This window comes from Hemitrygon akajei, chromosome 12 (genome assembly GCF_048418815.1).
Source record: "Hemitrygon akajei chromosome 12, sHemAka1.3, whole genome shotgun sequence".
In the NCBI taxonomy this organism is placed as follows: domain Eukaryota; kingdom Metazoa; phylum Chordata; class Chondrichthyes; order Myliobatiformes; family Dasyatidae; genus Hemitrygon; species Hemitrygon akajei.
Genome location: NC_133135.1, coordinates 88,350,175 through 88,364,927, shown reverse-complemented (window position 1 = coordinate 88,364,927; position 14,753 = coordinate 88,350,175). Strand labels below are relative to the sequence as shown.

Below are 14,753 nucleotides of genomic sequence, written 5' to 3'. Positions count from 1 at the left end.
GTCACTGAATTGGCTGGACGGAAGATTAGGGTGTACCTGGGCATGGTGTGAAATGGGTCACTGAATTGGCTGGATGGAAGATTAGGGTGTACCTGGACATGGTGTGAAAAGGGTCACTGAATTGGCTGGACGGAAGATTAGGGTGTACCTGGGCATGGTGTGAAATGGGTCACTGAATTGGCTGGACGGAAGATTAGGGTGTACCTGGGCATGGTGTGAAATGGGTCACTGAATTGGCTGGACGGAAGATTAGGGTGTACCTGGGCATGGTGTGAAATGGGTCACTGAATTGGCTGGATGGAAGATTAGGGTGTACCTGGGCATGGTGTGAAATGGGTCACTGAATTGGCTGGACGGAAGATTAGGGTGTACCTGGGCATGGTGTGAAATGTGTCACTGAATTGGCTGGACGGAAGATTAGGATGTACCTGGGCATGGTGTGAAAAGGGTCACTGAATTGGCTGGACGGAAGATTAGGGTGTACCTGGGCATGGTGTGAAATGGGTCACTGAACTGGCTGGACGGAAGATTAGGGTGAACCTGGGCATGGTGTGAAATGGGTCTCTGATTTGGCTGGACGGAAGATTAGGGTGTACCTGGGCATGGTGTGAAATGGGTCTCTGATTTGGCTGGACGGAAGATTAGGGTGTACCTGGGCATGGTGTGAAAAGGGTCACTGAATTGGCTGGACGGAAGATTAGGGTGTACCTGGGCATGGTGTGAAATGGGTCACTGAATTGGCTGGACGGAAGATTAGGGTGTACCTGGGCATGGTGTGAAATGGGTCTCTGATTTGGCTTGTCGGAAGATTAGGGTGTACCTGGGCATGGTGTGAAATGGGTCACTGAATTGGCTGGATGGAAGATTAGGGTGTACCTGGGCATGGTGTGAAATGGGTCTCTGATTTGGCTGGACGGAAGATTAGGGTGTACCTGGGCATGGTGTGAAATGGGTCACTGAATTGGCTGGATGGAAGATTAGGGTGTACTTGGGCATGGTGTGAAATGGGTCACTGAATTGGCTGGATGGAAGATTAGGGTGTACCTGGGCATGGTGTGAAATGGGTCACTGAATTGGCTGGATGGAAGATTAGGGTGTACCTGGGCATGGTGTGAAATGGGTCACTGAATTGGCTGGATGGAAGATTAGGGTGTACCTGGGCATGGTGTGAAATGGGTCACTGAATTGGCTGGATGGAAGATTAGGGTGTACCTGGGCATGGTGTGAAATGGGTCACTGAATTGGCTGGACGGAAGATTAGGGTGTACCTGGGCATGGTGTGAAATGGGTCACTGAATTGGCTGGATGGAAGATTAGGGTGTACCTGGGCATGGTGTGAAATGGGTCACTGAATTGGCTGGACGGAAGATTAGGGTGTACCTGGACATGGTGTGAAATGGGTCTCTGATTTGGCTGGATGGAAGATTAGGGTGTACCTGGGCATGGTGTGAAATGGGTCACTGAATTGGCTGGATGGAAGATTAGGGTGTACCTGGGCATGGTGTGAAATGGGTCACTGAATTGGCTGGATGGAAGATTAGGGTGTACCTGGGCATGGTGTGAAATGGGTCACTGAATTGGCTGGATGGAAGATTAGGGTGTACCTGGGCATGGTGTGAAAGGTGTCACTGAATTGGCTGGACGGAAGATTAGGGTGTACCTGGGCATGGTGTGAAATGGGTCACTGAATTGGCTGGACGGAAGATTAGGGTGTACCTGGGCATGGTGTGAAAAGGGTCACTGAATTGGCTGGACGGAAGATTAGGATGTACCTGGGCATGGTGTGAAAAGGGTCACTGAATTGGCTGGACGGAAGATTAGGGTGTACCTGGGCATGGTGTGAAATGGGTCACTGAACTGGCTGGACGGAAGATTAGGGTGAACCTGGGCATGGTGTGAAATGGGTCTCTGATTTGGCTGGACGGAAGATTAGGGTGTACCTGGGCATGGTGTGAAATGGGTCTCTGATTTGGCTGGACGGAAGATTAGGGTGTACCTGGGCATGGTGTGAAAAGGGTCACTGAATTGGCTGGATGGAAGATTAGGGTGTACCTGGGCATGGTGTGAAATGGGTCACTGAATTGGCTGGACGGAAGATTAGGGTGTACCTGGGCATGGTGTGAAATGGGTCTCTGATTTGGCTTGTCGGAAGATTAGGGTGTACCTGGGCATGGTGTGAAATGGGTCACTGAATTGGCTGGATGGAAGATTAGGGTGTACCTGGGCATGGTGTGAAATGGGTCTCTGATTTGGCTGGACGGAAGATTAGGGTGTACCTGGGCATGGTGTGAAATGGGTCACTGAATTGGCTGGATGGAAGATTAGGGTGTACTTGGGCATGGTGTGAAATGGGTCACTGAATTGGCTGGATGGAAGATTAGGGTGTACCTGGGCATGGTGTGAAATGGGTCACTGAATTGGCTGGATGGAAGATTAGGGTGTACCTGGGCATGGTGTGAAATGGGTCACTGAATTGGCTGGATGGAAGATTAGGGTGTACCTGGGCATGGTGTGAAATGGGTCACTGAATTGGCTGGATGGAAGATTAGGGTGTACTTGGGCATGGTGTGAAATGGGTCACTGAATTGGCTGGATGGAAGATTAGGGTGTACCTGGGCATGGTGTGAAATGGGTCACTGAATTGGCTGGATGGAAGATTAGGGTGTACCTGGGCATGGTGTGAAATGGGTCACTGATTTGGCTGGATGGAAGATTAGGGTGTACCTGGGCATGGTGTGAAATGGGTCACTGAATTGGCTGGATGGAAGATTAGGGTGTACCTGGGCATGGTGTGAAATGGGTCACTGAATTGGCTGGACGGAAGATTAGGGTGTACCTGGGCATGGTGTGAAATGGGTCTCTGATTTGGCTGGATGGAAGATTAGGGTGTACCTGGGCATGGTGTGAAATGGGTCACTGAATTGGCTGGATGGAAGATTAGGGTGTACTTGGGCATGGTGTGAAATGGGTCACTGAATTGGCTGGATGGAAGATTAGGGTGTACCTGGGCATGGTGTGAAATGGGTCACTGAATTGGCTGGATGGAAGATTAGGGTGTACCTGGGCATGGTGTGAAATGGGTCACTGATTTGGCTGGACGGAAGATTAGGGTGTACCTGGGCATGGTGTGAAATGGGTCACTGAATTGTCTGCTGCTTGAGATTTCTTTCTACCCCTTCACTGCTGGTCAACATGGAGTGTTGGGCTGAAGAGGTTTTGTGCTGTGCAGCTTTTTGACTTCATGCAGGATAGCTTTAGACATGGGGTTCTCAATCAGCCACTATTCCTCACCTTTGGACAATGTAAGCTGCAATGCTGCTGCTGTCCTCTGGCAGATTAACATTGCCACTGGCTGCCTTAACTTGCTGTGTGCTGATGCTGACTGGAGTGGTCAGCCTGCACTGTCACTTCATAATGTTCACCTTGTTACTGTTTGCTCACAACGTCAGCACCTTCCCAGCCAAGTGTGAATAGAATTATTATGCCAACTGTGTGCCTGATTCAAATTCAAGTAAAAAATTAACAACAAGTCAAGTTAAGTCACTTTTATTGTCATTTTTACCATAACTGCTGGTACAGTGCATAGTAAAAATGAGACAACATTTTCCAGGACCATGGTGTTACATGACATAGTACAAAAACTAGTCAGAACTACTTTAAAAAAAAATCCAACAACACAGAGAAAGCTACACTAGACTACAGATCTACACAGGACTGCATAAAGTGCACAAAAACAGTGCAGGCATTGCAATAAATAATAAACAGGACAATAGGGCAAGGTGTCAATCCAGGCTTCGGGTATTGAGGAGTCTGATGGCTTGGGGGAAGAAACTGTTACATAGTCTGGCCATGAGAGCACGAATGCTTCAGAGCCTTTTCCCAGATGGTAGGAGGGAGAAGAGATTGTATGAGGGATGCAATAGGTCCTTCATAATGCTGTTTCCTTTGCGGATGTAGTGTGTAGTGTAAATGTCTGTGATGGTGGGAAGAGCGAACCTGGTGATCTTCTCAGTTGACCTCACTATCTGCTGCTGGGTCTTGCGATCTGAGAGTGCAATTTCCGAACCAGGCAGTGATGCAGCTGCTCAGGATGCTCTCAATACAACCCCTGTAGAATGTGATGAGGATGGGGTGGGAGATGGACTTCCCTCGGCCTTCGCAGAAAGTAGAGACGCTGCTGGGCTTTCTTTGCTATGGAGCTGGTGTTGAGGGACCAGGTGAGATTCTCTGTCAGGTGAACACCAAGAAATTTGGTGCTCTTGACGATCTCTACCGAGGAGCCGTCAATGTTCAGTGGGGAGTGGTCGCTCTGTGCCCTCTCAGCACAGAGCTCTCGGCACAGTCGGCATCAGGCAGTGTTGTAGAGCATGCGTACTCCATATCCTGATCTTGCCATCAGAGTTGACTCACAGTTTGGATTAGAACCCCCTATTAGAACCATGAGCTTCTATTTCCACCCTGGTAATGTCCTTCACTCAGCTTTTTACCTCTGCTGAATGATCCTTGCTTACTACAACACAAAGTGATTTGGCCCATTGGACCCATGCAGTCATTCAGCAGAGGAATGCCATCGATCCCATTTCCCACCTCCCCCTTCCCCCTCCTCTTCCTTTTACCCCTGCAGCTTCTCTCTGCAGCTTCTCCCCTCATGATTGTTTTAGTTGCATTCTGTAGGTTTTTAAAAACTTCCCAATCATCTGTCTTCCTGTTAATTTTTGCTTTGTTGTATGCCCTCTCTTTTGCTTTTACATTAGCTTTGACTTCCCTTGTCAGCCACAGTTGTACGATTTTGCCATTTGAGTATTTCTTTGTTTTTGGATTACACCTATGCTGCACCTTCCTCATTTTTCCCCGAAATTCAAGCTATTGCTGCTCTGCTGATATCCCTGCCTACATCTCTTTCCAATTTACTTTGGCCAATTCCTCTCGCATACCATTGTAATTTCCCTTACTCCACTAAAATACTGCTATGTAAGACTTTACTTTTTTTCTTATCAGATTTCAAGTTGAACTCCATATTGTGATCACTACCTCCTATGGGTTCCTTTACCTTAAACTCCCTGATTGCCTCCAGTTCATTACATTACACCCAATCCAGTTTAGCTGATCCCCTAGTTGGCTCAATGACAAACTGCTCTAAAAAGCCATCTTGCAGGCATTCAACAAATTCACTCTCTTGAGATCCATTTCCCAATTGACCTGTATTTTAAAATCTCCCGTGAGTATCATAACATTGCCCTTTTGACACTCCTTTTCTATTTCCTGTTGTAATCTGTAGTCCACATCTCAGCTACTGTTTGGAGTCTGTATATAACTGCCACCAGGGTCCTTTTACCCTTGCAACTCAACCCACAAGATTCAACATCTTCCAATCCTATGTCACGTCTTTCTAATGATTTGATGCCATTCTTTACCTGCAGAGCCACACCATCCCCTCTGCCGACCTTTCTATCCCTCCAATACAATGTGTAACCTTGGATATTCAGCTCCCACTTACAACTAGTGATGGCCACAATATCATACCTGACAATCTGTAAAAGTGCAACAAGATCATCCACCTTATTTCTAATACTCCGTGCACTTTGAGTACTGTATTGGCTGCCCCTTTTGATTCTGCATCCCTAATGCACTGATACTGTCCCTGCTGGCTGCAATTTTGTCCTGTCATTTGCCTGCCCTTCCTGACTGACTGACTGCATGCTACCTTTGCTTTTTGTGTAGCCATCCATCCCATCTTGAGTCCCTTCACTTCGGTTCCCACCCCCCTGCCAAGTTACCTGCACTTGGATGTAGTTGTCAGTAACCAAATTTGGGATGAAGCTGGAGTACCCAGAGGAAATCTGTGGTCACAGGGCTGAATTGTAAAGTTCAGCCAGATAGCACCCAAGTTTTCATCAGAGCTGGGGGAAGTCGCATAGATAGCACTACCTGCTGCATCAACATGCCTTCTCTCTCTCTCCACACCCCCCCATCTGCACCACCCATCAAGTTCTCTGTACTCGTGGGCAATCTTTTCCCTATCTAGAGAGCTCTGGCCATTCCCTAACCCAACCATATGTTTCCTACCCATCACTGCTGACTCACCTTGGCTGTTGCTGGTGCTCAATTTTCAAGTGCTCATCATCCATTCAGATTCATGGTCAGAATCAATTTGCATAGAAACAGGCCCCTCGGCCCATTCTCATCATGCTGACCATCTATACTAATCCTGTTTACCAGCTCTCGGGCCATTGCCATCTGTACCTTAGCAATTCAAATGTTCATCCTAAAGTATTGAGAGTCCATATGTTAACACCCTCTCAAATGTTCCAGACCCTAACCACATGCACTGATCGGCACCATTTTGCTTCCAGTGAGATGGCACTGATAAGTGATGATTCTTTGCGTGCAAATCAGATGGAAATCATGGAATATTCCCACAGGACTACTACAGCTGAAATCCACAGTCACATCCGTGGGTACTTCAGTAAGCCGTATAAGTTTAAGACGTTTAAAAAAAAAAATCTATTAATACTCAAAATTGACAAAACTTGGATGGCATTCTCTGGTTGTGAATGCAGCTCCCCTTTCCGAAAACAGAGGTGGAAGTGGCACGCTAGTCTACTAGTATGATTGAAATGCTGAGGCCTTAGAGCCGCACGCTCAACAATCCTGCTGCAAATGTACAGTCTCTGGAACACGAAACTGAAGACCTCAGAGCAAGTTTGCAGTACCAGAGGGATATCAGGGACTGCTATATACTTCGCTTCACCAAAACATGGCTATCACCTGCCACTTCTGATGCAGCACTGCAACCTGACAGCTTTGCCATTATCTGCAAAGACAGGACTTCTCAGTCTTTTAAAAGTAGGGGAGGGGGAATATGCTTCGTGATCATCATCATGGTGCACCAACATGACGGTTGTGTTTGTCTTGCTCACCTGCAGCAGAGGGAGTTTTCTGCCATCATCCTAGTGGTGGTGTCCATTCCAACTCAGGCCAACTTCAGGCTGGCACTGGAGGAGCTGAGCAGGCATGAAACAGCGCAAGGATGCTTCCTCTATCCTTGTGGGGAGAGGGGAGGATCTCAGCCAGGTCAGCTTGAAGAAGTCACTGAATTACTACCACCAACATATCACCTGTGGAACCAGAAGAACAAACACACTTCCCTGCTGTTATACCACCATCAAGAATGCTTATCATGCTATCCCACGCACACACTTTGGAAAGTTCGATCAGCTGGCTGTACTTCTATTCCTGGCATATAGGCAAACACTAAAGACCACAGCACCAGTAGTGAGGACCAAGAAGGTATGGTCAAGGGAGGAGGAGGAGTGCTTATTGGATTGCTTTGAGTCTGTGGACTGGACAACATTCAGGAGTTCAGCTATGAATTTGAATGAATATGCCAAATTTGTCACTGACTTCACCAAGACCTGTGAATGAATGTGTACCTTTGAGAACATACTGGACATACCCAAACCAAAAGCAGTGGATGAACCAGGAGATTCATCGTGGGCTGAGAGCTAAATCTCTTGCATTCAAGACTGGTGATCTAGAACTATACAAGAAGTACAGGTATGACCTACAGAAGGCTATTTAAGAGTGAAAAAAACAATTCCAGTTGAGGTTAGAGACAGAATCAAACCCATGTCCTGCAAACCCTGCCAGACTGGGCATTACTTCCTACAAAACAGAGCCTAATATCACGATTAGCTGTGATGCTTCACTCCCAGATGAACTCAGTACCTTTTATGCATGCTTTGAAAGGGAGAATAAAACAACACTTGTGTGAATCCCTGCAGCATCTGATGACCCTGTGATCTCTGTCTCAGAGGCCAACGTTAGAATATCTTTCAAGAGGGTGAACCCATGCAAGAGGTTGTACCCGATGGTGTACGTGGTAGGGCTCTGAAAACCTGTGCTAATCAACTGGTGGGAGTGTTCAACTATATCTTCAGTCTCTCACTGCTGTAGTCAGAGGTTCCTACCTGTTTGAAAAGGGCAATAATTATACCAGTGCCCAAGAAGAGCAGGGTGAGCTGCCTCAATGACTATCACCCAGGTGCACTCACATCTACTGTGATGAAGTGCTTTGAGAGGTTGGTCATGGCTAGAATCAGCTCCTGCCCAAGCAGGGACCTGGACCCACTACAACTTGCCCTTTGCCACAACAGGTTTACAGCAAGTGCGATATCACTGGCTCTCTATCCGGACTTGGATCATATGGACAATAGAAATACCTACTTCAGACTGCTGTTTATTGATTACAACTCAGCATTCAACACAATCATGCCCTCAGTTCTAATCAACAACCTTCAAATCCTGAGCCTCTACCTCCCTCTGCAACTGGATCCTTGACTTCCTCACTGGGATATCACAGTCTGTGTGGATCAGAATTATCCTGTTCCTTGATAACATTCATCACTGGCACGTCACAAGGATGCATGCTTAGCCCACTGCTCTACTCTATACCCATGATTATGTGGCTAGGCACAGCTCAAATGCCATATATAAATTTGCTGATGACAGAACGGTAGTTGGCAGAACTTCAGATGGTGACGTGGAAACGTACAGGAATGAGATAGATCAGCTGGTTGAGTGGTGTTGCACCAAGAACCTTGCTCTCAACATCACTAAGACCAAGGAGTTGATTGTGGACTTCAGGAAGGATAAGTTGAGGGAATTACACCAGTCCTTGTTGAGGGATCAGCAGTGGATAGGTTGAGCAGTTTCAAGTTCCTGGTATCAACATCTCGGAAGGTCTATCCTGGGCCTAACATATTGATGCAGTTACAAAGAAGACACAATAGTGGATATATTTCATTATGAGTTTGAGGAGATTTGGTATGTCACCAGAGGCACTTGCAAATTTCTACAGATGTACATTCTAACGGGTTGCATCATCATCTGGCATGGTGGGGCCACGGCATGAGATTTGAAACTGCTGCAGAAAGTTGTAAACTCAGCCGGCCCCATCATGGGTACTAGCCTCCCCAGCACCGATAACATCTTCAAAGGGTGAGACTTCAAAAAAACAGCATCCATCATTAAGGATCCCCATCACCCAGACCATGTCCCTTCTCATTGTCCCTTCTCATTGCTCCATCAAGGGGCTTGAGGACACGCATTCAAAGTTTCAGGAACAGCTTCTTCCCCCTTTGTCAGATATCTGAATGGACAGTGAATCCATGAACACAACCTCAGTTCTTTTTCCCCTCTCTTTTTGTGCTACTTATTTAATTTTCCTATGTATTATAATTTATAGTTTAACAAAAATTATGGATTGCACTGCAGTGCTTCCAGAACACAATAAATTTCATGACGCATGCCAGTAATATTAAACCCGATTCTGAAAAAGAAATCTATATATTAAAGTTTCTTCCAGGTATAAAATATAAATCTTCCTTGTATCCCTCTAACCATTTTCTTGTTATAGGTAACTTTACATTTGCGCCCCTCTTGAATTTGAATGCCTCTCAGCCTTCTGTACTGTTCTTGTCCGTCCTTTTGTCCTGATGCAACGTGTTGTTTAATATTGTTGCTTAGAAAAGATGTGGAGTGAATAGGTGAGGGGGAAAATTAGTGGGAAATCAGATTGTTCTGTGAGTTGGCATAGACCCCATGGGCTGGAATGTTCTCCTCTATGTCTCAGAGAAATGTGAAGAATAAGAAATATGACATTTTTATTATGTTAATATTTTAAAATGTAAATCTGAATTCCATATTTAATATATTCTCTGGCTAGTGTGAGAGTGCTTTACTTGACGGTAAGAATCTAAAATCTTCGATATGTGTGGTGGAAATAGACCAATATTGGAAGATTTTAAGTATCTGATAAATGCTGATACCAGACCAAAGGTCTTTTCTTGGCATTTCCACCCTTTATTCTGATGGCATATTTAAGTACAGGATCATTGGCACACCGTTTGCTTAAGGAGATTATTGGAAAATTAAATGGCTACAGTTTGCATTTACAGAAGGCAACCTGCAGATGGCAGTGTACTATGACTAACACTGATCTCATTCTGGCACAGTGCAGTAAGACTTGTGGCAGTGGTGTCAAAGTTCGGGAGGTGAAATGTTACCAAGGCGATGAGATTGGACAAGGATGTGATCCATCCACAAAACCAGAGACAAAAGAGACCTGTGAAGTTCAACCCTGTCCTACAGATGCACCAGGTAAGATCACAGCAGCTAAAGGTCTACAATATCAATCCAGTTCATGCCCAGACATCAAATACCAACCCAATTCACACCCCGACCTGAGTTCAATTCATTAATGTACCACAAGGACCTGAAACATCAATTACTGGCCTGAATTACCAATCTAGTTCACTACCAGTAGCTTAATCACCAACACATTTTACACCTTGTGTGAATCAAACCAATTCAAGTTGAAGTTCAAACTTATTGTTATTCAAATATACACATGTATACTGCCCAATGAAACAATGTTCCTCCAGACCAAGGTGCACACTGCAGTACATAGAACTCACACGCAACAGGGAAAGTAATATTACCACAAATATGTTAACAATAATAAAATATATTCCAGAAGATTGACATTTGGCATAAGCTGCATTTACGACTCAAGTTAAAAAGTAAATAGTAAGCTACTAGGGCTCCATAAGTGATGAGATCTGAGTGGTGGCAGGGAGTTCAGTCGTCTCATGGCCTGGGAGAAGAAGTTGTTTCCCCTGTGAACAGTGCTTGTCATAATGCTGCAGTACCTTCTGCTTGATGGTAGGGGGTCAAGAGATTGTGGCATGGAAGGGAGGGGTTACTGACAGTGCTAAGGGCCCTGCATATGCAGCGCTCCTAATAAATATCTCTGATGGTTGGAAGAGGGACCTCAATGATCCTCTCCACAGTCCTCACAATCCTTTGTAGGATCTTGCAGTCAGATGCTTTGCAATTCCCGTACCAGACTAGTGATGTAGCTGGTTAGGACATTAGCAATGGTGTTCCTGTAAAAATTTGTTAGAATGGGGTGGGGGTGGAGGGGGTTGAGCCTCGCTCACCTCAGTCTCCTCAGGAAGTGGAGATGCTGCTGTGCTTTCCTGAGTGCAGATGTGGTGTTGAGGGTTCAGGTGAGATAGTCCACGACGTAGGCATGAATCGCCGATCAAATTTACAACAAGACCTGAATTACCAATCCAGCTTGCACTCACCACGAATCATCAATTCACACCCCATCGTGAGCTGCCAATCCAATTCATAGTCCTGTATTAAATCGTCATTTCCTATTGAATCCTGCTGATAGCATCCAGGCCTGGTGTCTTGCACCCTTGATCACCTCAGTGCTTTTGTGTGCTGCAGCAAATGTTTCTCTCTTTATTTTATTAATTCATTGTTTCCGATTCCAAGGAACACTCTAGCATTGATCAGGATGATGAAATGCCAGCTGTGTAATTAACATTACAGGAAGGGCCTACCTTTTGTGCAGCTGCCCTTTGAGTGCTTCATTGTCAAGCCCTACAGTGTGTCTTGGCCAGTCTGTTGTTGTTGAGACACAGGGCAGCTAAAACTCAATACCTGGAGCATATTTCCACACCAAAAGCTACGTAAAGCAACACTATCACTGCTTAAAAATCCAATTCCCATTGAAGATGCTGAACAGGCTATTTAACTACAACACTGGATTGAGTTCTTACTGCAGAGTTTATTTTGATAGGATTACTGTTCCCAAGAATACACAGAGGTTATTTGTGCTCTCTGGAGTATGCACTCTCTGTGTGGCAAGTTTAAAGCTGGCATTATATCATCTGATTATGTACTAGGTTGCTCTGGGATCATTTAAAAATGAAAAATGTTGTTTAGTCTAGTGCTCAACCTGCATTCTGTGGACTTGGTAATGGAAGGTGATTGGGTGGTTTGGGGAATAACAGAGGGAGTGGAAGGGATAATAGTGGTTTTGCAGGGAAAGAGGTAAATGAGGGGCATGGTGGCACAGATGGCAGAACCATTGCATCACAATACCAGAGACCCAGGTTCAGTTCTGGTCTGGTGCTGTCTTTGTGAAGTTTGCATGCTCTCCCTGTGGCTGGGTAGGTTTCTTCCGGTTGCTCCACTATCCCCCCTCCCAAAGATGTGGGGCTCAGAAAGTTAATCAGCCACTAGTGGTAGAATCCGGGGGCAGTTGGTGGGAATATGTGGAGAACAAAATCTGGAACTAATACAGGATTGGCGTAAGTGGGTAGTTGATAGTCGGTGCAGACTCAATGGGCCAAAGGACAGGGTTTCTATGCTGTACATTTCAATGACCTTGTGGCATGATCAGTGGATAGCAAATCAACCTCTGATTCTAATGTGAAATCTCAACCTCATTTGTTTACCCCACAGATGACAACTGTCAGGATAAAGTGACGGCCAATTGTGCTTTGGTGCTGAAGGTGAAGCTGTGCACACACTGGTACTACAGGAAAGCCTGCTGCAGATCTTGTAAGAACAGGGCATAGATCCACTGACAACTCAGTCCTGCAGGGAAGCTATAGGAAATTGGTTGGGAGGCAAAGGTAAACCAGAAACAATCCTCTGAAACAAGCTCAAAACAAAATCCCAGCACACCCACCATAACTTATTGGAGTCACAAACTTTTACCACTCATCCTCTCTTTTCTTCTTAGTTCCCAAGGTTGGCAGTGTGTCCTGCCTTATTTCCCAATCCCAGATTCCACCGGTTCCTAATTCTGCCCCAGTTCTGAGGTCTGCCCTCCTCAGACAACGGGCCTCGGACACGGACACATTCAAGTGTCGTCCTCACTCATCAGGGCTTTAATCCAGAGCTCTGCCCGTGACCCATCTTCCAAAACAGCCAGCACTCCTGCTGTCCCACTGCCAGCTCACTCTGTAATGCTGTGGAGCAGTCAGTGTTGCCCCAGTGAGAGATGCGGAATCTGGGTTGAAAGGATTAGCTGCTATTTGACCATTTCTAGTGATCTTTTAAGAACAGTAATTCCACGATATTCGCAGGCAGTAAAATATCATAAAGAGTCTTTGGCCTTTGTGATGACAGGTTTGTAAATAATAAAAGTTAGATGTTTAAAAGCTGACCTGGTACTAATTTGAATACCTTGACATCTCCCACCATTTGCAAGTACTGTATTAGATATTGTTTACAAGCATACCTAGAGCCAGAGAGTTAATATTGTACCAAGGTTTCTTCAGTCTCTCTACTCTTCCACATACCTACTTCCCTCTCCAGCCCTCAGAAGAACTTGAGAATGCTACAAACCTGCATTTCCTCTCCACTGCTGTGCAACCCAGGAGTGTGAAAGAGATGCAGCCTTTCATTGTTTAACTCCTTCACTCTCCATCCTGTCCATTCGGCCTTGTAGTTTCCCACAGCAGCATGCCTGAGTTTGGGAATTTGCGGTTGAGGCTGCACCCTAGCATTGAAGGTGCCACAATGCATGACACTGTTGACATACTTGCTCCCTAAAGATAATACACAGCAGGTGTAAAGAGCAGGAGGGATTGTTGGGGGGGGGGGGGGGAGAGTCTGCTTCTGTGTCCAGTGTACTCTCCCCAGTTAACGAATTGACAATCACCTTAGACTGCAGGAGGAGCAATGAGTGAGTGAATAGACACACATGCAGGACGGTGTTTTATTGTAGGCAAGCAGGCCCTGCCCAGTGGCACATCTAGCAAGTGACGTTGTAACTCTCTTTTGCATGCATTTTGGTTGCAAGTTTGCTTGCAGTCAGACTGCAAATGATGTGAAAATTTTCTACAGTTGAAGGTGCTCCTGTTTCTGCATTGGAAGGTGAAATTAACATTCTTTTAAAATCTAAGTTTGTGTTGTGGCACCTTCAATGCTAGGTTGTATTTTGGTTAGATCAACATGGCTTTAATATCTGACAACAGTGAATGAATGCTGCCGAGTGCTAATTGTACAGCAACCCTTTAGAATAATTTTACAATGACAGATCATTGATGTACTGTAGCTATATTATTAGAAACAGCTGTACAGCAATAAATGACACGACTTCTGGAGCACTTGATGTTTTGTGTTTGCTTGGATGGAATGGGATGGTCTGGATCTCTCCCGGAGGGAGTCTCCATCACACATCGGACACATCGGGGTGATCCCAGGTACGTTTGCCGGTCAGAAGGAGTGCCGAAACCTGCTTCGTCTTCTGTGCAGAGAGTGGAGAAGAGATGTGAAACCGTCTCTTCTGTAATTGCTGGTGTGTGATGCGTTCAGCCTGGTCTCAAGTTTAAGTTGGTTCTGACATTGGCAGAAGCATTTCTGGGCATGCTTTTCCCACTGTTGTCTTTCCAGAGCTGAGCACCTTGCTTAGGTGACTAACCAGAACGATGTTCCAATTACTCTTTTAAGGTGGTCATTTCCAAAATTTAATACCAAGAGAGATCTGAGTGTAGAAACAAACCTTTTGATTCACTGAAGGGAAAGCAAGCTGGACAGGTGAGGAGAGCTGAATGCTGAGTTTTGGGACATGGGGACTGGGAGCAGTGGGGAATAGGGGACTAGAAGGGGAGAGAGAATGGAGAATAGTGAAGTGTGGAGGGTGACTGGGCGTTGGTGTGGTGCAGAGGGCGACCACAGTGGGTGAGAAGGGAGTTGGATGGGACTAGTGGGGCAGAGGTGTTGAAGTCTGAAAGCCCGTGATTGGGAATGACAGGGACTGTGGATTGAGGAGATTTGAGGATGGAGAGAAAGAAAGGAAAAGGAGGGTCAGATGGGGTTGGGCATGACGAGAGCTACTTCTGGGAACTGAAGGGAGAAAGGAGCAGTGGGTTTGTGAGGGA

General features: G+C 45.9%; 1 protein-coding gene across 1 annotated transcript in view; it reads left to right on the top strand.

The window, feature by feature from the left end:
• The window catches only part of LOC140737272 (ADAMTS-like protein 2), a 149,151-nt gene extending 135,185 nt beyond the window's left edge, over positions 1–13,966 (top strand). Inside the window, exons 18-19 of the mRNA XM_073063628.1 lie at positions 10,017–10,161; positions 12,325–13,966. Of these exons, the coding sequence (XP_072919729.1) occupies positions 10,017–10,161; positions 12,325–12,440 (261 nt within the window). The 3' untranslated portion in view covers positions 12,441–13,966. The remainder of the gene's footprint in view (positions 1–10,016; positions 10,162–12,324) is intronic.
• The last annotated feature ends 787 nt before the right edge of the window (positions 13,967–14,753 follow it).